Raw genomic sequence first — 24,090 nt, 5'->3', positions numbered from 1 at the left:
ATGTAATGTATGTATACAGTGACTGCACCAGCAGAATGGTGAGTGCAGCTCTGGGGTATAATACAGGATGTAACTCAGGATCAGTAATGTAATGTATGTACACAGTGACTGCACCAGCAGAATAGTGAGTGCAGCTCTGGGGTATAATACAGGATGTAACTCAGGATCAGTAATGTAATGTATGTACACAGTGACTGCACCATCAGAATAGTGAGTGCAGCTCTGGAGTATAATACAGGATGTAACTCAGGATCAGTAATGTAATGTATGTACACAGTGACTGCACCAGCAGAATAGTGAGTGCAGCTCTGGAGTATAATACAGGATGTAACTCAGGATCAGTAATGTAATGTATGTACACAGTGACTGCACCAGCAGAATAGTGAGTGCAGCTCTGGGGTATAATACAGGATGTAACTCAGGATCAGTAATGTAATGTATCTACACAATGACTGCACCAGCAGAATAGTGAGTGCAGCTCTGGAGTATAATACAGGATGTAACTTGGGATCAGTAATGTAATGTATGTACACAGTGACTGCACCAGCAGAATAGTGAGTGCAGCTCTGGGGTATAATACAGGATGTAACTCAGGGTCAGTAATGTATCTACACAATGACTGCACCAGCAGAATAGTGAGTGCAGCTCTGGGGTATAATACAGGATGTAACTCAGGATCAGTAATGTAATGTATGTACACAGTGACTGCACCAGCAGAATAGTGAGTGCAGCTCTGGGATATAATACAGGATGTAACTCAGGATCAGTAATGTAATGTATGTACACAGTGACTGCACCAGCAGAATAGTGAGTGCAGCTCTGGGGTATAATACAGGATGTAACTCAGGATCAGTAATGTAATGTATGCACACAGTGACTGCACCATCAGAATAGTGAGTGCAGCTCTGGAGTATAATACAGGATGTAACTCAGGATCAGTAATGTAATGTATGTATACAGTGACTGCACCAGCAGAATGGTTTGTGCAGCTCTGGAGTATAATACAGGATGTATCTCAGGATCAGTAATGTAATGTATGTACACAGTGACTGCACCAGCAGAATAGTGAGTGCAGCTCTGGGGTATAATACAGGATGTAACTCAGGATCAGTAATGTAATGTATGTACACAGTGACTGCACCAGCAGAATAGTGAGTGCAGCTCTGGGGTATAATACAGGATGTAACTCAGGATCAGTAATGTAATGTATGTACACAGTGACTGCACCAGCAGAATAGTGAGTGCAGCTCTGGAGTATAATACAAGATGTAACTCAGGATCAGAAATGTAATAATAATAATAAATTTTATTTTTATAGCGCCGACATATTCCGCAGCACTTTACATTTCAGAGGGGATTTGTACAGACAATAGACATTGCAGCATAACAATAATCACATACAGTAGATTATAACAAATACCAAGAGGAAAGAGGGCCCTGCTCGCAAGCTTACAGTCTATGAGGAAAGAGGTAGACACAATGTAATGTATGTACACAGTGACTGCACCAGCAGAATAGTGAGTGCAGCTCTGGGGTATAATACAGGATGTAACTCAGGATCAGTAATGTAATGTATGTATACAGTGACTGCACCAGCAGAATGGTGAGTGCAGCTCTGGGGTATAATACAGGATGTAACTCAGGATCAGTAATGTAATGTATGTACACAGTGACTGCACCAGCAGAATAGTGAGTGCAGCTCTGGGGTATAATACAGGATGTAACTCAGGATCAGTAATGTAATGTATGTACACAGTGACTGCACCATCAGAATAGTGAGTGCAGCTCTGGAGTATAATACAGGATGTAACTCAGGATCAGTAATGTAATGTATGTACACAGTGACTGCACAAGCAGAATAGTGAGTGCAGCTCTGGAGGATAATACAGGATGTAACTCAGGATCAGTAATGTAATGTGTGTACACAGTGCCTGCACCAGCAGAATAGTGAGTGCAGCTCTGGAGTATAATACAGGATGTAACTCAGGATCAGTAATGTAATGTATGTATACAGTGACTGCACCAGCAGAATAGTGAGTGCAGCTCTGGAGTATAATACAGGATGTAACTCAGGATCAGTAATGTAATGTATGTACACAGTGACTGCACCAGCAGAATAGTGAGTGCAGCTCTGGGGTATAATACAGGATGTAACTCAGGATCAGTAATGTAATGTATCTACACAATGACTGCACCAGCAGAATAGTGAGTGCAGCTCTGGAGTATAATACAGGATGTAACTTGGGATCAGTAATGTAATGTATGTACACAGTGACTGCACCAGCAGAATAGTGAGTGCAGCTCTGGGGTATAATACAGGATGTAACTCAGGGTCAGTAATGTATCTACACAATGACTGCACCAGCAGAATAGTGAGTGCAGCTCTGGGGTATAATACAGGATGTAACTCAGGATCAGTAATGTAATGTATGTACACAGTGACTGCACCAGCAGAATAGTGAGTGCAGCTCTGGGATATAATACAGGATGTAACTCAGGATCAGTAATGTAATGTATGTACACAGTGACTGCACCAGCAGAATAGTGAGTGCAGCTCTGGGGTATAATACAGGATGTAACTCAGGATCAGTAATGTAATGTATGCACACAGTGACTGCACCATCAGAATAGTGAGTGCAGCTCTGGAGTATAATACAGGATGTAACTCAGGATCAGTAATGTAATGTATGTATACAGTGACTGCACCAGCAGAATGGTTTGTGCAGCTCTGGAGTATAATACAGGATGTATCTCAGGATCAGTAATGTAATGTATGTACACAGTGACTGCACCAGCAGAATAGTGAGTGCAGCTCTGGGGTATAATACAGGATGTAACTCAGGATCAGTAATGTAATGTATGTACACAGTGACTGCACCAGCAGAATAGTGAGTGCAGCTCTGGGGTATAATACAGGATGTAACTCAGGATCAGTAATGTAATGTATGTACACAGTGACTGCACCAGCAGAATAGTGAGTGCAGCTCTGGAGTATAATACAAGATGTAACTCAGGATCAGAAATGTAATAATAATAATAAATTTTATTTTTATAGCGCCGACATATTCCGCAGCACTTTACATTTCAGAGGGGATTTGTACAGACAATAGACATTGCAGCATAACAATAATCACATACAGTAGATTATAACAAATACCAAGAGGAAAGAGGGCCCTGCTCGCAAGCTTACAGTCTATGAGGAAAGAGGTAGACACAATGTAATGTATGTACACAGTGACTGCACCAGCAGAATAGTGAGTGCAGCTCTGGGGTATAATACAGGATCAGTAATGTATGTATACGGTGACATCACTGTGTCTGTGGTCATAAATCAGCTGAGAGGAGTTAAGAAAAGATCTACAAATTCTCCTGACAGTCAGAACACCCAGTGATGGATCCTCAGCCAGCGACAGTGCAGAGGCTACAGAATGTGAATGGTGCATAATTTTTAATCATACCCAATTGGAAAATTATCATTTTTAGCCCCAGAACAAGGATTTCAGTAACATAAATAATATTGTCCCAATATGTGGACAACCCCTTTGATGCATGAGGTTATTTCTCAGCTCCACAGGTATATTATATTATATACTCTGGGCTGGAAGGCGACATCGGGGGGGAGACGCCGTCACCCACAGTCCCCGCATCATTCCCTATAATAGCAGATTGTTGTTTTCTCTTCGGCAGCTGCAGAACCTCTAACCCCAATATACAGCGGATTGTCTGCGCTCAGGGTCATCGGCTGCTCAGGGGCAACGTCAGGCTGTGAGGGCAACCTCCGTATAACCCCGTTCCCCTTTATACAACATCCCTCCACTCTTCACAAATTGTTTAGGTTTCACTCACATTCTTGGCATATTCAGCGAGCGTCAGTGGGTTCAACCCAAAAGGTTATACGTGGCCCCTGAGGGAGTTCACAGCCGCCGAGAAACTGAGCCAAAGTCAGGGGCACAATGGTGAAAAGGAATAGATGCCAGAGACATGGCGGTGACGGCGAGCAGCAAAGGTCCTGTACCCCGAGTGTCATTATCCTGTACCCCGAGTTTCAAGTCATGATCCTGTACCGAGTGTCGTTGCCCTGCACCTCGAGTATCAACGGCGTTGCCCTGCACCCCGAGTACCAGCGTTGTTGCCCTGCACCTCGAGTACCAGCATCGTTGCCCTGCATCCCGAGTACCAGCGTCGTTGCCCTGCACCTCGAGTACCAACGTCGTTGCCCTGAACCCCGAGTACCAGTGTTGTTGCCCTGAACCCCGAGTACCAACGTCGTTGCCCTGAACCCCGAGTACCAATGTTGTTGCCCTGCACCCCGAGTACCAGCATCGTTGCCCTGAACCCCGAGTACCAGCGTTGTTGCCCTGAACCCCAAGTACCAGCGTCGTTGCCCTGAACCCCTTGTGTCAGCATTGTTGCCCCACACACCGAGTACCAGCATCTTTGCCCCGCACCCCGATTACCAGCGCCGCTGCCCTGCACCCCGAGTACCAGCGTTATTGCCCTGCAGTCCGAGTACCAGCGTCATTGTCCTTTACCCCGAGTACCAGCGTCGTTGCCCTGCACCCCGAGTATCAGCGTCGTTGCTCTGCACCCCGAGTACCAGCGCCGTTGCCCTACACCCCGAGTACCAGCATCGTTGCCCTGCACCCCGAGTACCAGCATCATTGCCAGGCACCCCGAGTACCAGCATCGATGCCCTGCATCCCGAGTACCAGCATCGTTGCCCTGCACCCCGAGTACCAGCATCGTTGCCCTGCACCCCGAGTACCAGCATCATTGCCCTGCACCCCGAGTACCAACGTCGTTGCCCTGCACCCCGAGTACCAGTGCCGCTGCCCTGCACCCCGAGTATCAGCGTCGTTGCTCTGCACCCCGAGAACCAGCGCCGTTGCCCTGCACCCCGAGTACCAGCATCGTTGCCCTGCACCCCGAGTACCAGCATCGTTGCCCTGCACCCCGAGTACCAGCATCGTTGCCCTGCACCCCGAGTACCAGCGCCGTTGCCCCGCACCCCAAGTACCAGCGCCGTTGCCCCGCACCCCAAGTACCAGCATCGTTGCCCCGCACCCCAAGTACCAGCGCCGTTGCCCTGCACCCCGAGTATCAGCGTCGTTGCTCTGCACCCCGAGAACCAGCGCCGTTGCCCTGCACCCCGAGTACCAGCATCGTTGCCCTGCAACCCGAGTACCAGCATCGTTGCCCTGCACCCCGAGTACCAGCATCATTGCCCTGCACCCTGAGTACCAGCGCCGTTGCCCTGCACCCCAAGTACCAGCATCGTTGCCCCGCACCCCGAGTACCAGCGCCGTTGCCCTGCACCCCGAGTACCAGCATCGTTGCCCTGCACCCCGAGTATCAGTGTTGTTGCCCTGCATCCCGAGTACCAACGTCGTTGTCCTGTAACCAGAGTATCAGTGCCGTCCTGTGCAGTGGGGGTTCTATTTATTGAACCCCTGAATATCCCATAAACAGTAAATCGCTATGTTCCCCTGTAAGCCACGGAGCGCCTCGGTGCTCGGAGCAAGAGGGGATAATATAATAGGACGAGAAGCCAGAAAGGAAACACAGGACCGGGAGCGGAGGCTCCGAGAAAACACAACACGAGGCGTCGTCAGCGTTCGGCATTGAAGTCGGCTTCTTTTTGCTTTGTAGAAGTTAACATATCTTAAAACCTGACGCAGACGAGTAAATAACATGGAGCTGGATGAAGAGCGGCCATTACCAGCCCCGCCAGCTGCTTCTCGTCACCGGTGGCGGCTCGCTGTCAGGGCCGACCCTCACTCCTCCGCTCTCGATGGCGTTTTATCATTTTAGTAGAAAAATAATAAATTAAATGGTTAAAATTTTCCAAAAAATCTGCAGAGAAAATCAGAGGCGTGAAACGGCCGACTGTACTGTCAGACCCACACATTATGCTGCGGATTCTCTCTGAAACCTGTGGATGAGATCTGGTAAAATCCTCTCCGGCCCGGCCGGACTGCATAACACGGGGGATTTTCTGTCCGGTTAACAGGACATCGGCTGCGCGTATTCTGGAGATTTTAGAACGTCCGTCATGGCCCCCATAAGCCGAGCCTCACCCTACTGCCACGACGTCCACCGGATAAAGCCCGGGGTCCGGTCTGCAGCACAGGACACGATGGCGGGCGTGAGAATGAGCCGCCTCCTCCGTATCCTCTCCCATAGACGGACAATCAATCCTTCACAGGGCTGCCATCATTGGTGATGGTATCTCATGGCATGCGCCTTTCATGTCCGCAGCGCTCGGACAATGCCCCATTCTGTGAGCGGCTTCATTTTAATTTCTGCACTTATTTGTGACTGTTACAAGGGTATAATCGTCCGGCGTGAGATCACCCCCCAGAGTCGGGGTGGAGGGGCGGCCATTATTCCAGATAATGTCTGCAATTAGCAGGTCAGCCCGGCTTTTAACTCATCTTTCAAAGTTTTTGTTTTTTTCCCCCAAGAATCTGGAAACTTGTAACTTTGCTTGTGAAATGGTTTCTTCAAAGGCAGAAGACTCCCAAGTTGTTCAGGGGGTCCCGAACCTCCCGCCATAAAGACTTCCGGCCAGGGGCGACAGTCTGCGCAAAACGTATCGAGAAGCCGCGGCAATACTGGACGCAGAGCGCGATGTGCTGCGGCCACGATGGCCGCACATATCAGATATGTCCGAGCAGCACCAGATCTCACCGAAACGCACTGGATTGTACCAGTATATAAACCTATACCGCCAGCCTGGGGAGGGTGAAAACAGCACTGGTCGGGTGCTCGGTAACTGGGCACATACGTATAAGTGCGACACACGGGGCTATTATGGAGAAGAAGCAAGAGGATACTGCAAGAGGCAGCGAAAGTCAATCTGAGACTGACACTGATTATAGGGGCACACGTTACCAGTATAGATAGAAAGATCATAGCTTAATAGATAGATAATAGATAGATAAATAGATCGATAGATAATAGAAGATGGCTAGATAGACAGATAGATAGATAGATAACCGATAGATAGACAGATAGATAATAAATAGATAAATGAGAGATGATAGATAGATAATAGATAGATGATTGATAAATGATAGATAATAGATGATAGATAAATGATACATAGATAGATAGATAATAGACAGATTATAGATAGATAATAGATAGATGATAGATAAATAGATAATAGATATAGGTAACAGCTAGATAGATAATAGATAAATAGATAGATAATAGATAGATGATCTATATAGAGCGGAGCTGTGATACTGGGGAGTAATCGGATGACATTGGGTGCGCCCACATGTGTACGGGCTCCGGTACAGGGCACAGTAGGTGGCAGTCTGCCGGGGGGCGGTGGTGTGACCCTGCTGTACATGGGTTCACTCGGTCACTGGTGTCACAATCTATTAGTGGATCTTGAGAACGGCGCGGACACTTTCCGCAGTGAAGTCGCTGGTTTGTTTTCCTTTCAGAAATGGTTTCTTTTTTTAAACACGGCGTCCCAGTCCCCTGTGGACATCGCCTGTCAGTCACGGCCCGGGGTATGCGGTACACGCTGGGGTCAGATGGAGTCTCACACCGGGGCCGAGACGCCTCCCAAGATGTGCAACCCCGAGCGTCATTGTAGGATCACCCCCAACATCTCCCATCACTGAGCGGATGAGAGGCAGAAAGCTGAGCGACCAGCGCCGCAGACGATAACAGGCGGCGCACCAAAAATGGCACTTACTGTACTTTTTTCCGAAAATTTACAAAAAAAAAAAAAAAAAGCGTTTCTAATTTCCGCACAGAGAAATCCCACTATTATTATTAGGTATGTTATTAATTTTAAGGCTAAGTTCACACGTACCGGAACTCTCGCGGAAATTACTGCGAAAATTCCGGAATTCCATTCCGCGGGAAAATCGCATTTTAAGCTTCCATAAATCTGGCACAATCACAAGATTTACTTAGTCTGCCCAACCCCCAAAAAAGCAGACCTTGTAATACATATATTTATATACGGTATATATTTATAATATATATATATATTTTTCCCCCAGCTTCCTGGTTGTGTGTATACATCTCACAAGAAATAAACAATTATGTGATGGATTTATAAAATTATATCATTTATATAAATTCTGTTTATTATGAGATTAGGCCCGGTATATTATTTCCTAGCTGGTACCGGTGTATTAGCCGTTCACGCACTTTTTTATGGATTTTACTGAATTACCACCATTTTATGTCCATGATTTTTCTTGGTGGTGTATTTTTCACGGTAACACATTGTGCAAAAAATGTACATAAATCACTTTAGGTTGCAATTTAGACATTAATGTGACTTCAGGCCACAAGAATTATTAAAAAAAAAAAAAAAAAAAATGTTGTGTAAAACCCACTATATAAGATTCCACGTGAAATTAGTAACATTGCGCAGAATAGCAGATTTTTTTACAGTAAACATTGAGTGCCCGCCCCAATATTGTGGTTTGCAGAAACTTTTACTACTGCGCAACTTTTTTTTTCCTATACATTAGAATCCGATATTCAAAACTAATCATTTATATTTCTTAGTTTAATTTATTTAATTTAAGTTTTTTTTTTCCACTGGGTAAATCTGGGAGATACCATGGCAATCTTCTTTTTTCTTTTATTGCTTTTAATGTAGATGCAATAAATAATATTATTGTACTACTATTATTATTGTAACAATATTTTAATATTTATTGTACAATAAAAGTAAAAATATAATAAAATAATCACAATAAAATAATATTTTATCATGTATAATATTAGTAGTATTATTGTAGAATTAGTACTAATAACAATAATAATAAAATACATAAAATAGTATTTTATTATACTATTACTACTTTTGCATTATTGTAATAAATAAAAACGGTAATAACACAATAATAATAAAATAAAAAAATCAACTATACAAATATACTACATGTTAATCCATTATTATTTTATTTTTATTTTACTGTAATAATAAAATTATTATTATAATTATTATATACAAAAAGCAAGTAAAAATAAAATTGTAAAAAATAACTTCTGCCCTCTTCTCCCTAGTTCTACCCCTATATTACATGTTAAATCAAATGCTAATTTTGTAATGTAAGAATGTTTAAAATATATGAAAAATCAAGTTAAAAAATTTGAGTGAAATTCATAAAAAATTATGATTTTTTACTTTGAATAAAGTTGACAAAAACATGATTTTTTTTTTGTTATAGTAAAAAAAAACAAATAAAATAAAATTTTTTTTAAAAAAAGTACAATTTGCCCCAACGTCATTAACATCCCACCCGATCACGTCCTGGTATTTCTGGCCGGCATATAACTGTGCAGCTGATGCGACGCTGCCCACTAGTGGCGGATGATTTCTTACCTTTAAGGCCGGGATCTCCACGTTGTCATTGAGACTGACGGATCCAGAGAGGATGGTGCCTGTCATCACCGTGCCCTGACCCTTGATGGAGAAACAGTGGTCAACAGCCATGAGGAAAGGCCCGGAGGGATCTCTACGAGGCAAGAAAGCCTGAGACTTCAGGAGCTGCGTGTAGATAGGAAGGAAAAAAAAAAAAAAAAAAAAACACAAAGGTTCATTGAAACTGCTAGAAATGGTAAATGCAGTGGACGGTCGGCTCTAGGACTAGAAGCAGAAATTAAAAATATTTTTTTTTTACAATCCTTCATAGTTGAACCACACGCGCCTTTATTTAAGCTATAAAGAAAGGTAATAAAATGAAAATAAATAAATATGGAATCGTCATGCTTAGACTATTTTTACAATGAAAAAAAAATAAAAAAACAAATTTATTTATATATATATATATATATATATATATATATATATTTATTACCGTCACCATAACCCGGGAGGTGACTTTGCCAGATTTGACCCTTCTTATAGAATCTACATTTCTTATGCAATTTTTCTAAACCACTGGGTGAGTTCGCCCAGGAATTTCAGAGAAAGAAGCTGGAGGGGGAATGCAATCAGTTTGTGAGATCAGAAATCCTTAACGGAAAACCAAACAGGGAAGTAAATGTTCTAGACGATGGAAGAATCGGGCTTCCCACAACGTGAGTCGACCACATCACACACCCCCGAACTGTGCTCAAAAAACTACTTGCAAAATCATCATTTCATGAAGGTTGGTTACATAGTGAGTGACTTTAAATAGTAGAGATCAAAAATGTCCCAAAATATAATATAGCTGCTTTTTATGGGGTACAAAACTCAGAAAAATAAAAAAAAATACATTATGAAGTTTTTACTACCTGCAGTCACCACTAGGAGGAGCTCAAGGGCTGATTGCATACATGTGTAATATTGTGTTCAATGAATACCCAGTCTGCAAAAGGCGCCTGAGCTCCCCCTAGTGGTGGCTGCTGGAAGTCAGAATATTTAACACTCGTGTGATCTAACAGGAGCCAACACAAACCTCAATCAGTTCCGAGATTCCCTGAGCAGATTCTGATTCCGGAGCTTCAGGTCCACCAGGTTTTGCAGCCACAGAGATAATAGGACAGCCATGGAATCTTAAAAAAAAAATAAAAAGGAAGTAAAATGCCCTGCAAAGGAGAACAATGAGAAGGCCATTTTCCTGGAGCTCACAGCAGGGAAATCTTCTGAGAGCCCAGGGCCTGCAGCATAGCCCCACTCCAGCTGCCGCTGGCCTCCTGAAACAGCGACCCTGCCTCCTGTGACCCCTTCTCCACCGCGCCCACGCCCCAACGTAAGATACCTTCAGATTATCTGATTATAAAACGCGTCCCCTTTATCCTCCCCCAAAAATATTATTCTATGTTTTTTTTACAGGAGACCATGGCTTCAATGGAATGGGCGTTAGGAGAGTATAACTGCATTTCTTATTATTAAATAAAAAAGTAAGTGTGTTTTGTTTTTATTTCAAATAAAATATATTATTCTGGCTGTGTGTTTATTTACCATGTAACTATAGGATTAGTAATGGATGGGTGTCTTAGGGTAAGTGCACACGTAGTTTTTAGGTTGTCCGGATTTTGATGAAAAATCCGCAGGACAAAAGTCCTGCGGTTTATCTGCAGATTAGCCTGTGGTTTTGCCCTGCGGTTTCACACCTAATAATCGATGTGGTGTGAAACCGCAGCGAAATCCGCACAAAGAATTGACATGCTGCAGATTGTAAGCTGCGGAAAAATCCGCAGCATGTGCACTGCGCTTTTTTTATTTCCATAGGAAATAAAGGTACTGTACAACGCAGCAGAATCTGCTGCGGAACTGCAGGGCCAAATCCGCTGCAGATCCGCAGCATGTGCACATACCCTTAAAGACCACTCTCCATTACTAATCCGTGGACCTGATATCACCTGACAATACAAAGGTGACATCAACCTCACAAATATTACCCCACTTACCATCGCTACACGGCAAGTGGGAAGTGCAGGGAAAAGCGCCAGAATTGTCGCCTTTACTTACCTGTGCGGCTGTGGGGGAGGGGCCAATATCCATGGCCCCTTACCAGCCTGAGATTACCAGCCTCCATGCTGTTTTTTTTTATTATTTATTTAAACAATTTTTAAAATAGTGTGGGGACCCCTCTAGTCTTGATAACCAGCCTTGCTGAAGCTGACAGCTGTCCGCAGCTGTCAATTTTGCCTGGCTGGTTAACAAAAATACAGGGGAACCCACGCCAATTATTTATTCAGAGAGCAGGCGCCGGCTGATGAATACTCCCAACAGCCGCCACCTGCTCTCGCTGTTATTACTGACAGCAGGCATCGGCTGATGGGAATTGTCGTCCCATCAGCCGATGCCAGTGACCGGAGATAAACTTTTTACCTCCAAACACAGCGGGCTCAACCTGTTATCTGACGGCGTGAGAACCGCAGCTCTCTGACCGGCGGTAATGATTTTACTGCTGATCAGAGGCAATGTTTGCCACACTGTCATGCACAAGAAATACCCGGTGTCCAGAGTGCTGAACCCGAACAGTAACACGGCCTTCCTCATGAAGTCCGTGTTCGGTAAGTACCCTGAACGTTGCTGGTCGGGTTTGTTCATCTCTAGTTATATTCTTGCATATAGGGGCAGTATTATAGTAGTAATAGTCTTGTATATGGGGGGTAGTATTATAGTAGTTATATTCTTGTACATAGGGGCAGTATTATAGTAGTTATATTCTTGTACATAGGGGCAGTATTATAGTAGTTATATTCTTGTACATAGGGGGGCAGTATTATAGTAGTTATATTCTTGTATATAGGAGGCAGTATTATAGTAGTTATATTCTTGTACATAGGGGGCAGTATTATAGTAGTAATAGTCTTGTATATGGGGGGTAGTATTATAGTAGTTATATTCTTGTACATAGGGGGCAGTATTATAGTAGTTATATTCTTGTACATAGGAGCAGTATTCTAGTAGTTATATTCTTGCATATAGGGGGGTAGTATTATAGTAGTTATATTCTTGTACATTGGGGCAGTATTATAGTAGATATATTCTTGTACATAGGAGCAGTATTATAGTAGTTATAGTCTTGCACATAGGAGCAGTATTATAGTAGTTATATTCTTGCACATAGGAGCAGTATTATAGTAGTTATATTCTTGCACATAGGAGCAGTATTATAGTAGTTATATTCTTGCACATAGGTGCAGTATTATAGTAGTTATATTCTTGTACATAGGGGGCAGTACTATAGTAGTTATATTCTTGTACATAGGGGACAGTATTACAGTAGGTATATTCTTGTACATGGGGGCAGTATTATAGTAGTTCTATTATTGTATATAGGGGAGCAGTATTATAGTAGTTATATTCTTGTACATAGGGAAGCAGTATTATAGTAGTTATATTCTTGTACATAGGGGCAGTATTATAGTAGTTATATTCTTGTACATTGAGGCAGTATTATAGTATTTATATTCTTGTACATAGGGGCAGTATTATAGCAGTTATATTCTTGTACATTGGGGCAGTATTATAGTAGCTATATTCTTGTACATAGGGGGCAGTATTATAGTAGTTATATTCTTGTACATAATAGTAGTATTATAGTTATATTCTTGAACATATGGGGCAGTATTATAGTAGTTATATTCTTGTACATAGGGGGCAGTATTATAGTAGTTATATTCTTGTACATAGGGGCAGTATTATAGTAGTTATATTCTTGTACATAGGGAGCAGTATTATAGTAGTTATATTCTTGTACATAGGGGCAATATTATAGTAGTTATATTCTTGTACATTGGGGCAATATTATAGTAGTTATATTCTTGTACATAGGGGGCAGTATTATAGTAGTTATATTCTTGTACATACGGGGCAGTATTATAGTAGTTATATTCTTGTACATAGGGGGCAGTATTATAGTAGTTATATTCTTGTACATAGGGAGCAGTATTATAGTAGTTATATTCTTGTACATAGGGGGCAGTATTATAGTAGTTATATTCTTGTACATAGGGGGCAGTATTATAGTAGTTATATTCTTGTACATAGGGGGCAGTATTATAGTAGTTATATTCTTGTACATAGGAGCAGTATTATAGTAGTTATATTCTTGTACATAGGGGGCAGTATTATAGTAGTTATATTCTTGTACATAGGAGCAGTATTATAGTAGTTATATTCTTGTACATTGGGGCAATATTATAGTAGTTATATTCTTGTACATGGGGGCAGTATTATAGTAGTTATATTCTTGTACATAGGGGGCAGTATTATAGTAGTTATATTCTTGTACATAGGGAGCAGTCTTATAGTAGTTATATTCTTGTACATAGGGGCAATATTATAGTAGTTATATTCTTGTACATTGGGGCAATATTATAGTAGTTATATTCTTGTACATAGGGGGCAGTATTATAGTAGTTATATTCTTGTACATAGGGGGCAGTATTATAGTAGTTATATTCTTGTACATAGGAGCAGTGTTATAGTAGTTATATTCTTGTACATAGGGGGCAGTATTATAGTAGTTATATTCTTGTACATAGGAGCAGTATTATAGTAGTTATATTCTTGTACATAGTGGCAGTATTATAGTAGTTATATTCTTGTACATAGTGGCAGTATTATAGTAGTTATATTCTTGTACATTGTGGCAGTATTATAGTGGTTATATTCTTGTACATTGGGGCAGTATCCATCTTCGCCACCCAGCTGTTTAAAGCACTGTCTTTATTACCCAACCACAACAATTTAGAGTTTAGGGCAGTTGTACGGAGGTGATTGGTGAGGGAGTGACTTTTTAAAGTTTTCAAAATATTCTCAGAAGAGCGGCGTATGGGGAGAGATGCTGTTCACATGTTATAAGTGTTCAAGTCGAGGTAAAATTATCAAGTACTGAAACTTTGCTTTTGGAGGAGACGTTGTGGGCGCAGGTCGTCGCTCACCGGCCGTTAGGTGAGAGGTCGGGTCTCAACTGCTCCAGAAGACACAGAACATGGCTGGATTACTGGAGAATCTCGCTGGGCTTCAGCCTCTCTGATACATATTGAATTTTACAGAGAGCCAACAACAGTGACTTCCAATGACTGTAATCCGCTTGCCCGCGGCTCTGATTGGGAACATTCGTACTGAGAGTCAAAGAGATTAACAACAAAGCTTGGGGAAATTCAATTACACTTAATCCAAACACCAGAAAAATGAACATTGCGTGGAACAGGAACAAATGTTGAAACAGGTGTATCCATTTTAACAAAATAATAATAAACCGAGGACTGATTTAGGAAAGCACGACTACCGCAAAGCGCGGCGGTCCGTGGGACCACTAGATCCTTCATATTCTGCCGATTGTCCTTCAAGATGGGAAACTCCACTTCACTGGGCGCCTACCCCACAGACTCCCCTCCCAACTCCAAAGCTCCCCTCTCCGAGCACCTAGCCCCACAAACTGCTTTCTCTGGGCGACCCCACCCGGCAGACTCCCCTTCCCTCGGAGCCCCCCCGGCAGACTCCCCTTCCCTCGGAACCCCCCCAGCAGACTCCCCTTCCCTCGGTGCCCGCCCCGCAGACTCCCTTTCTCTCGGAGCCCGCCCCGCAGACTCCCTTTCTCTCGGAGCCCGCCCCGCAGACTCCCTTTCTCTCTGAGCCCTCCCCGCAGACTCCCTTTCTCTCGGAGCCCGCCCCGCAGACTCCCTTTCTCTCGGAGCCCGCCCCGCAGACTCCCTTTCTCTCGGAGCCCGCCCCGCAGACTCCCCTTCCCTCAGAGCCTGCCCCGCAGACTCCCCTTCCCTCAGAGCCCACCCAGCAGACTCCCTTCTCTCGGAGCCCGCCCCAGACACTCCCTTCCCTCGGAGCCCGCCCCGCACACTCCCTTCCCTCGGAGCCCACCCTGCACACTCCCTTCCCTCGGAGCCCGCCCCGCACACTCCCTTCCCTCGGAGCCCGCCCCACACACTCCCTTCCCTCGGAGCCCGCCCCGCAGACTCCCTTCTCTCGGAGCCCGCCCCGCACACTCCCTTCCCTCGGAGCCCGCCCCGCACACTCCCTTCCCTCGGAGCCCGCCCCGCACACTCCCTTCCCTCGGAGCCCGCCCCGCACACTCCCTTCCCTCGGAGCCCGCCCCGCACACTCCCTTCCCTCGGAGCCCGCCCCGCACACTCCCTTCCCTCGGAGCCCGCCCCGCACACTCCCTTCCCTCGGAGCCCGCCCCGCACACTCCCTTCCCTCGGAGCCCGCCCCGCACACTCCCTTCCCTCGGAGCCCGCCCCCACACTCCCTTCCCTCGGAGCCCGCCCCGCACACTCCCTTCCCTCGGAGCCCGCCCCGCACACTCCCTTCCCTCGGAGCCCGCCCCGCAGACTCCCTTCTCTTGGAGCCCGCCCCGCACACTCCCTTCCCTCGGAGCCCGCCCCAGACACTCCCTTCCCTCGGAGCCCGCCCCACACACTCCCTTCCCTCAGCACCCGCCCCGCAGACTCACTTCTCTTGGAGCCCGCCCCGCACACTCCCTTCTCTTGGAGCCTGCTCCGCAGACTCCCTTCCCTCGGAGCCCGCCCCGCACACTCCCTTCCCTCGGAGCCCGCCCCGCACACTCCCTTTCCTCGGAGCCCGCCCCGCAGACTTCCTTCCCTCAGAGCCTGCCCCACACACTCCCTTCCCTCAGAGCCCGCCCCGCACACTCCCTTCCCTCAGCACCCGCCCCGCAGACTCCCTTCTTTTGGAGCCTGCCCCGCACACTCCCTTCCCTCGGAGCCCGCCCCGCACACTCCCTTCCCTCGGAGCCCACCCCACATACTCCCTTCCTTTGGAGCCCGCCCCACACACCCCCTTCCCTCAGCACCTGCCCCGCACACTCCCTTCTCTTGGAGCCCGCCCCACACACGCCCTTCCCTCGGAGCCCGCCCCACACACCCCCTTCCCTCAGCACCTGCCCCGCAGACTCCCTTCTCTTGGAGCCCGCCCCACACACTCCCTTCCCTCGGAGCCCGCCCCACACACTCCCTTCCCTCAGCACCCGCCCCGCAGACTCCCTTCTCTTGGAGCCTGCCCCGCACACTCCCTTCCTTCAGAGCCTGCCCCACACACTCCCTTCCCTCAGCACCCGCCCCGCAGACTCCCTTCTCTTGGAGCCTGCCCCGCACACTCCCTTCCCTCGGAGCCCGCCCCGCACACTCCCTTCCCTCGGAGCCCGCCCCGCACACTCCCTTCCCTCGGAGCCCGCCCCGCAGACTCCCTTCCCTCGGAGCCCGCCCCGCAGACTCCCTTCTCTTGGAGCCCGCCCCGCACACTCCCTTCCCTCGGAGCCCGCCCCAGACACTCCCTTCCCTCGGAGCCCGCCCCACACACTCCCTTCCCTCAGCACCCGCCCCGCAGACTCCCTTCTCTTGGAGCCCGCCCCGCACACTCCCTTCTCTTGGAGCCTGCCCCGCACACTCCCTTCCCTCGGAGCCCGCCCCGCACACTCCCTTCCCTCGGAGCCCGTCCCACACACTCCCTTTCCTCGGAGCCCGCCCCACACACTCCCTTTCCTCGGAGCCCGCCCCACACACTCCCTTCCCTCGGAGCCCGCCCCGCAGACTCCCTTCCCTCAGAGCCTGCCCCACACACTCCCTTCCCTCAGCACCCGCCCCGCAGACTCCCTTCTTTTGGAGCCTGCCCCGCACACTCCCTTCCCTCGGAGCCCACCCCGCACACTCCCTTCCCTCGGAGCCCACCCCACATACTCCCTTCCTTTGGAGCCCGCCCCACACACCCCCTTCCCTCAGCACCTGCCCCGCAGACTCCCTTCTCTTGGAGCCCGCCCCACACACTCCCTTCCCTCGGAGCCCGCCCCACACACCCCCTTCCCTCAGCACCTGCCCCGCACACCCCCTTCCCTCAGCACCTGCCCCGCAAACTCCCTTCTCTTGGAGCCCGCCCCACACACTCCCTTCCCTCGGAGCCCGCCCCACACACTCCCTTCCCTCAGCACCCGCCCCGCAGACTCCCTTCTCTTGGAGCCTGCCCCGCACACTCCCTTCCTTCGGAGCCCGCCCCACACACCCCCTTCCCTCAGCACCTGCCCCGCAGACTCCCTTCTCTTGGAGCCCGCCCCACACACTCCCTTCCCTCGGAGCCCGCCCCACACACTCCCTTCCCTCAGCACCCGCCCCGCAGACTCCCTTCTCTTGGAGCCCGCCCCGCACACTCCCTTCTCTTGGAGCCTGCTCCGCACACTCCCTTTCCTCGGAGCCCGCCCCACACACTCCCTTTCCTCGGAGCCCGCCCCACACACTCCCTTCCCTCGGAGCCCGCCCCGCAGACTCCCTTCCCTCAGAGCCTGCCCCACACACTCCCTTCCCTCAGCACCCGCCCCGCAGACTCCCTTCTTTTGGAGCCTGCCCCGCACACTCCCTTCCCTCGGAGCCCGCCCCGCACACTCCCTTCCCTCGGAGCCCACCCCACATACTCCCTTCCTTTGGAGCCCGCCCCACACACCCCCTTCCCTCAGCACCTGCCCCGCAGACTCCCTTCTCTTGGAGCCCGCCCCACACACTCCCTTCCCTCGGAGCCCGCCCCGCAGACTCCCTTCCCTCGGAGCCTGCCCCACACACTCCCTTCCCTCAGAGCCCGCCCCGCACACTCCCTTCCTTCGGAGCCTGCCCCACACACTCCCTTCCCTCAGCACCCGCCCCGCAGACTCCCTTCTCTTGGAGCCTGCCCCGCACACTCCCTTCCCTCGGAGCCCGCCCCGCACACTCCCTTCCCTCGGAGCCCGCCCCACACACTCCCTTCCCTCGGAGCCCGCCCCTCAGACTCCCTTCCCTCAGAGCCTGCCCCACACACTCCCTTCCCTCAGAGCCCACCCCGCACACTCCCTTCCTTCGGAGCCTGCCCCACACACTCCCTTCCCTCAGCACCCGCCCCGCAGACTCCCTTCTCTTGGAGCCTGCCCCGCACACTCCCCTCCCTCGGAGCCCGCCCCGCACACTCCCTTCCCTCAGAGCCCGCCCCACACACTCCCTTCCCTCGGAGCCCGCCCCGCACACTCCCTTCCCTCGGAGCCCGCCCCGCACACTCCCTTCCCTCAGCACCCGCCCCGCAGACTCCCTTCTCTTGGAGCCTGCCCCGCACACTCCCTTCCCTCAGAGCCCGCCCCGCACACTCCCTTCCCTCAGAGCCCGCCCCGCACACTCCCTTCCCTCAGCACCCGCCCCGCAGACTCCCTTCTCTTGGAGCCTGCCCCGCACACTCCCTTCCCTCAGAGCCTGCCCCGCACACTCCCTTCCCTCAGAGCCCGCCCCGCACACTCCCTTCCCTCAGAGCCCGCCCCGCACACTCCCTTCCCTCAGCACCCGCCCCGCACACTCCCTTCCCTCAGAGCCCGCCCCGCACACTCCCTTCCCTCAGAGCCTGCCCCGCACACTCCCTTCCCTCAGAGCCCGCCCCGCACACTCCCTTCCCTCAGAGCCCGCCCCGCACACTCCCTTCCCTCAGCACCCGCCCCGCACACTCCCTTCCCTCAGCACCCGCCCCGCACACTCCCTTCCCTCAGAGCCTGCCCCGCACACTCCCTTCCCTCAGAGCCCGCCCCGCACACTCCCTTCCCTCAGCACCCGCCCCGCACACTCCCTTCTCTTGGAGCCTGCCCCGCACACTCCCTTCCCTCAGAGCCTGCCCCACACACTCCCTTCCCTCATAGGCCGCCCCACACACTCCCTTCCCTCAGAGCCCGCCCCGCACACTCCCTTCCCTCAGAGCCCGCCCCGCACACTCCCTTCCCTCAGAGCCTGCCCCGCACACTCCCTTCCCTCAGAGCCCGCCCCACACACTCCCTTCCCTCGGAGCCCGCCCCGCACACCCCCTTACCTCAGCCCCCGCCCCGCACACTCCCTTCCCTCGGAGCCCGCCCCACATATTCCCTTCCTTTGGAGCCCGCCCCGCACACCCCCTTCCCTCAGCACCTGCCCCGCAGACTCCCTTCTCTTGGAGCCCGCCCCACACACTCCCTTCCCTCGGAACCCGCCCCACACACTCCCTTCCCTCGGAGCCCGCCCCACACACTCCCTTTCCTCGGAGCCCGCCCCACACACTCCCTTCCCTCGGAGCCCGCCCCACACACCCCCTTCCCTCAGCACCCGCCCCGCAGACTCCCTTCTCTTGGAGCCCACCCCGCAGACTCCCTTCTCTGCAGATCCCCAGCCAGCCTCTAGTGTGCTCAGCCTCTTTGGTAGGCTGAAGAACACTTGCACTTGGCACTAATGATCCATCATATCATCAGGCAACTTATATTCTTTAAAAAGGATGTGTAGGATTAGAAACACACGGCTTTCTTCCATGTCCGCATGTTACCTGTCCATAGGTCATACGATTCAGCACTAATTAAGTAGATGGGACCAGGATAAGCCCCAGACACAACCTGTGGAAAAGTGCAGCACTGACTTTGGAAAAAAGCAGCAGTTTAAGGGCATAAAAAAATAAAAGATCAGATCAAACCAGGAACACCACCACAACCTGTTGGATCGTTGCTTGCGGGGTTATCGGAGTATGTCAGAAGCTATTGCCCCGACCTCCTCTGCATCTCGACACTTTGTCCTGAAAGTAGCGAGTGAGCCGTCACTTATTCCCCGGCCTCTGCAGTGTCCTCCCCTCTACGAGGCTCCTCCATCACATCTACAGTAAATAATCAAGTCACTCTAATGTGTAATGGCGGCCCTAGAACATAACGACACGACCAGGCAGGCTTCTGGCCCGCGGTACTTACTTTGTGTTCTCGAGTGTCTTCTGCATCTTCTTGGTCATCCTCTCAATGGCAGCCGGCCTCTTGTTTTCTGGCAGCAGATCAGTTTTGTTTAAGACGACCACCATCTTGTTGCAAGCGATCTGTCCAATAACCAGACACTCGGCAGACTGGGTCTGCATGCCTTTCGTTACGTCGATGACCAGCATCATGAGATCTATGATCTGTGCACCTGTCCAGAGATACAGCAAAATGGTAATCTTACTGGAAAATACGGCACAATATATATATATATATATCACAGGTAGGACTATAGGAAATGTGTTCGGGGATCGGTCGGGGACCGTGACGTGCCACCGTCCCTGTGCACTTTTTATTTGGCACTTGGGTCACAAAAAGGCTCAAAATATTTATTTTTTTAGTTATTATTTTAGGGTTAAATCCCAATATAGAAATAAACCATGAAATAGAATTTTTGGGTCTCGTTTATCGTGCGGTTCTCGTGTCCACGGTCAGCAGCAGATTTAATGTTTGTGTTACAGCTTAGAAATGAAAGAAAAAAAGTAAAAGATAAAAAATAAAAAAATCAGCATTTAGTGAATGGCCTCTGGTCTCTCCCATTCAATGATCTTCTGCCAAATTTCTAGAGATAGATCATAGAGAATAAAAGATGGAAGCCCTGAGTCATGAGGAGATAAGGCTCCGGCAGCTTGGCTTAAGGTTAGCCATTTACTGCTGACCACAGAGATAACCGCCAATACCCGGCCATTCTCCTGACCCGCTTACAACTTCCCTGAGCTGACAGCAGCACGTCAAGGATTACCGGGGAATGAAACCTTCTCAAGAGAGGAAAAAAAAAAAAAGAAGAAAAAAAATGAGGAAAGGACACAAGGTGCAGAGAGCAAGGCTTTGTGTTATATGAACCGGAGCACAAAAGGACAAGAAACTAATGTCCGATACATTGTAGCAATGGTCGATGTTTTCCCAACTGTTAGGTGCAAGAAAACTTTTGAACCCAAGATCTCCACCGCGTCCGATTCCAGTTCCTTAAAGGGATTCTCTCAACTTACTAAAAGGTTAAAATTGTAAAATAAGTAGCAAATCTGAAATTCACTTCTTAGGAAAAATCGTCTTCGGTCTGAAGAACGCTATGATGTTTAAAGCTATAGTTTACTGATGACTACCGAGGTTCCCGGCCAATGCTGCAAACTGTCAGAGACGGACGGTTTTCTAAGCAAGGCGTCCGTGCTTGCAAGCGCTGGCTCTAAAGTTCGCCAGAGTCAATGCCCCCATGTTCCTCCGACCGTGCAGAGGCAGCATGAAGACGCACAGAGTTCAGAGCAACAATGCTGCTAGAGCGAACTGTCAATCATTCAGGAGCGCACCGCCTCCGAAAAGCAAAAAAATGTAAAATCTCCCTGGTGGGACTGGTAAGGCTGGTGGAGCATGTTATATGGAAGATATATGGACGTCATCAAGTCGTCTTCCTTTAAGGCCCGGCAGCGAAGAGCAGCTCTTGCGATCAACTCTAATCAGTGACCACAGGAGAAGTCTGGCCCATAGAAATCATAAGGGTTTTCCAAGAGGACAGAATTTAGGGGCAGCCGCCAATCGCGCGCAGGGGGGGTGGATGTGGATCTTCAGCTGCTAACCTCGCGGGGGATGGTGGTGGATTTTCACCCGCCAATCACGCAGGGCGGGGGGTGTTGATTTTCAGCCGCCAATCGTACGGGGGGTGGACTTTCAGCCGCCGATCACACCCATTCACAGAGCACTGTCTGGCGAATCCATGATTATGGATGTCTCAGTCCATAGTGGGGCAGTTTTTGCTGAATCTCACTGACAGAGGTTGTAGAAGGCCAAGCTGAATGAAACAATTGGTTGAGGCAGCTGGCGGGACTGACCACTTCTTTTAATGCCTCACTTTCATGGAGAACTGATCAGGTTCCCATCGAGTCCATGAAACGCTGTTAGACACCAAGAGACTTCTCAGGCTATGTGCACACGGTGCGGATTCTCCTGCGGATTTTTCCACGCGGATTTTACTAAATCCGCAGGTCAAATGACCTGCGTTTTTCCTGCGGATTTCTTCCTTTTTTTTGCGGTTTTACTGCCGTTTTTATGCGCTTTTTCCACCTGCGGATTTGTAGAATGGACCAGGTGGAAAACTGCAGCAAAACCGCACAATAGAAGTGACATGCTGCTTTTTTTTTCCCGCGGAAAAATCCGCAGCATGTGCACAGCGTTTTTGTTTTTTTTACATAAGCTATAATGGTCCTGTACATCACCTGCAGTTCTGCTGCGGATCCGCAGTAGAAACCGCACCGTGTGCACAGAGCCTTAGTGCACAGAGATACAAGTCACCGCAATACCCGGAGAGCAGATGATCTGGCTTGCTCCCTACGGCTGCCCCGCGGTGTCGTGTGACTGGCGCTGGCGCGGTTTATTAGCCGTACACGGCCGTTAATTTGAGCAGCAAAACAAATTCCACAACAGAGAAACCACCGGTGATTGGAAGCAGAGAGCGAGCCGGGCGCTGTTATTGCTTCCCAACTATCCATGACTACCAGCCTTGAAATAAGATAATCCTCCTGATCGGAGGGGGAATTGGGAGCAGTCTGAGCTCCGCTGGCCGCGTCCTGGCGCACATCTCAGGATTTCACTTTATGGACCCTTTTTTTTTTTTTTTTTCCTTCTTCCATTTTTCTAATGATCTTCATGTTATTGTGGTGACTCCTCTATGGAGGGAAATCAATGTGGTTTATGGGACTTAGTGATGGCTCACTGGACACCAGCATTGTGTCATGATGAGCGGACGCCGCGCTGAGAGAGAGATGAGAAAACACAACCTCAGATACGGAAAAAAAAAAACAAAAAACAGCGCTTTACTCACTCTCCCCAGGTCCGGCGACACGTCTCTCTGACTGTTATTGTCTGCAGCGCAGAGGTCATGTTGACAGCGCTGCAGCTAATCATTGAGCTCAGCAGCTCGTGTCGTCCACAAGGGGAGAGGAAATGAGCTCAGTGATCGGCTGCAGTGCTGTCAACACCACGTCAGCACCGCAGACAATAACAGGCAAGAAGAGCAGCGCTGACGTCATAACAGGTGAGCAAGTGATCTAGGCAGGGAGCGATCCTCTTGACTCTTTTTGCGACAGATGAGATGAAAACATTTAGCAAATCCACGACGAAAATCAGCAAAAAAAAAAGTCCTGTGCATATTTTTCCATCTTTCAGAGTGAATACTTACTGACCAGACAGTGTCGCATATTCAGAACTGTATCAAAGAAGCGAGTCCCGACATTTCTTTTTTGTTTTTTAGGGACGGGGGTTAATGCTCTGGATGAGGTCGATTGATTATGCGGGAAAATTCTCTAATCAAAAATGTCCGGCTGATTTTATACATTACTACGTTGATGCAATTAAGCCTCAGCAGAAAGGACGCCAAACCGCAGCGCGCGGATCTCTGCGCAGGGGGACGCGGCGAGGGGCGATGACCTTTCCACCCCAGCGATGTAATTAGATTTTATGCTTTTGGGAAAGAATTAAAGACACATCCTTGGGTTATTCTGTGTGCGCTCCATCTACCTGGGGTTATTATAGTAGGTTTAACCCTCGGCAGGCTGTGGGGTGTGTATACATATATACTGGAGAGTATATACATATATAGGTTGGAGAGTATATATATATATATATATATATATATATATGTGCACTGTATATATAGACATTTATGCAAGGAATGATTGGATTGTACCGGTGATACATCTTATTAGAAGAAAGTAGGGACGTCACCACCTTCCAGGAGCCTGTAGATGCTTTCCTCGTCTGAAAATCTCTGTAAAACTATCAACTAACTCAATGAATGTAAATTAAAAGAAAAAGGAGGAGGGGGATGCAGCTGCAGTATCTCTCCAGCATGAAGGAGGATTATAGCCAATTGTCTTAG

The 24,090-nt window shown here is 48.7% G+C and overlaps 1 protein-coding gene across 2 annotated transcripts in view; it reads right to left on the bottom strand.

Annotated features, from left to right (window-relative positions):
• EEFSEC (eukaryotic elongation factor, selenocysteine-tRNA specific) overlaps positions 1-24,090 on the bottom strand; it is a 124,786-nt gene that overhangs the window by 82,451 nt on the left and 18,245 nt on the right. For both annotated transcript variants that reach the window (XM_073575051.1, XM_073575052.1), the window contains exons 2-4: positions 20,166-20,373; positions 10,428-10,524; positions 9,368-9,532 (exon numbers count right to left, since the gene is read on the bottom strand). In XM_073575051.1, the coding sequence (XP_073431152.1) occupies positions 9,368-9,532; positions 10,428-10,524; positions 20,166-20,373 (470 nt within the window). The remainder of the gene's footprint in view (positions 1-9,367; positions 9,533-10,427; positions 10,525-20,165; positions 20,374-24,090) is intronic.

The sequence above is a fragment of the Dendrobates tinctorius genome, unplaced genomic scaffold, assembly GCF_039654945.1.
Source record: "Dendrobates tinctorius isolate UK_male_01 unplaced genomic scaffold, ASM3965494v1 ptg000041l, whole genome shotgun sequence".
In the NCBI taxonomy this organism is placed as follows: domain Eukaryota; kingdom Metazoa; phylum Chordata; class Amphibia; order Anura; family Dendrobatidae; genus Dendrobates; species Dendrobates tinctorius.
The sequence above is the reverse complement of the archived record's forward strand: the minus strand, read 5'-3'. Positions and strand labels throughout refer to the sequence as shown.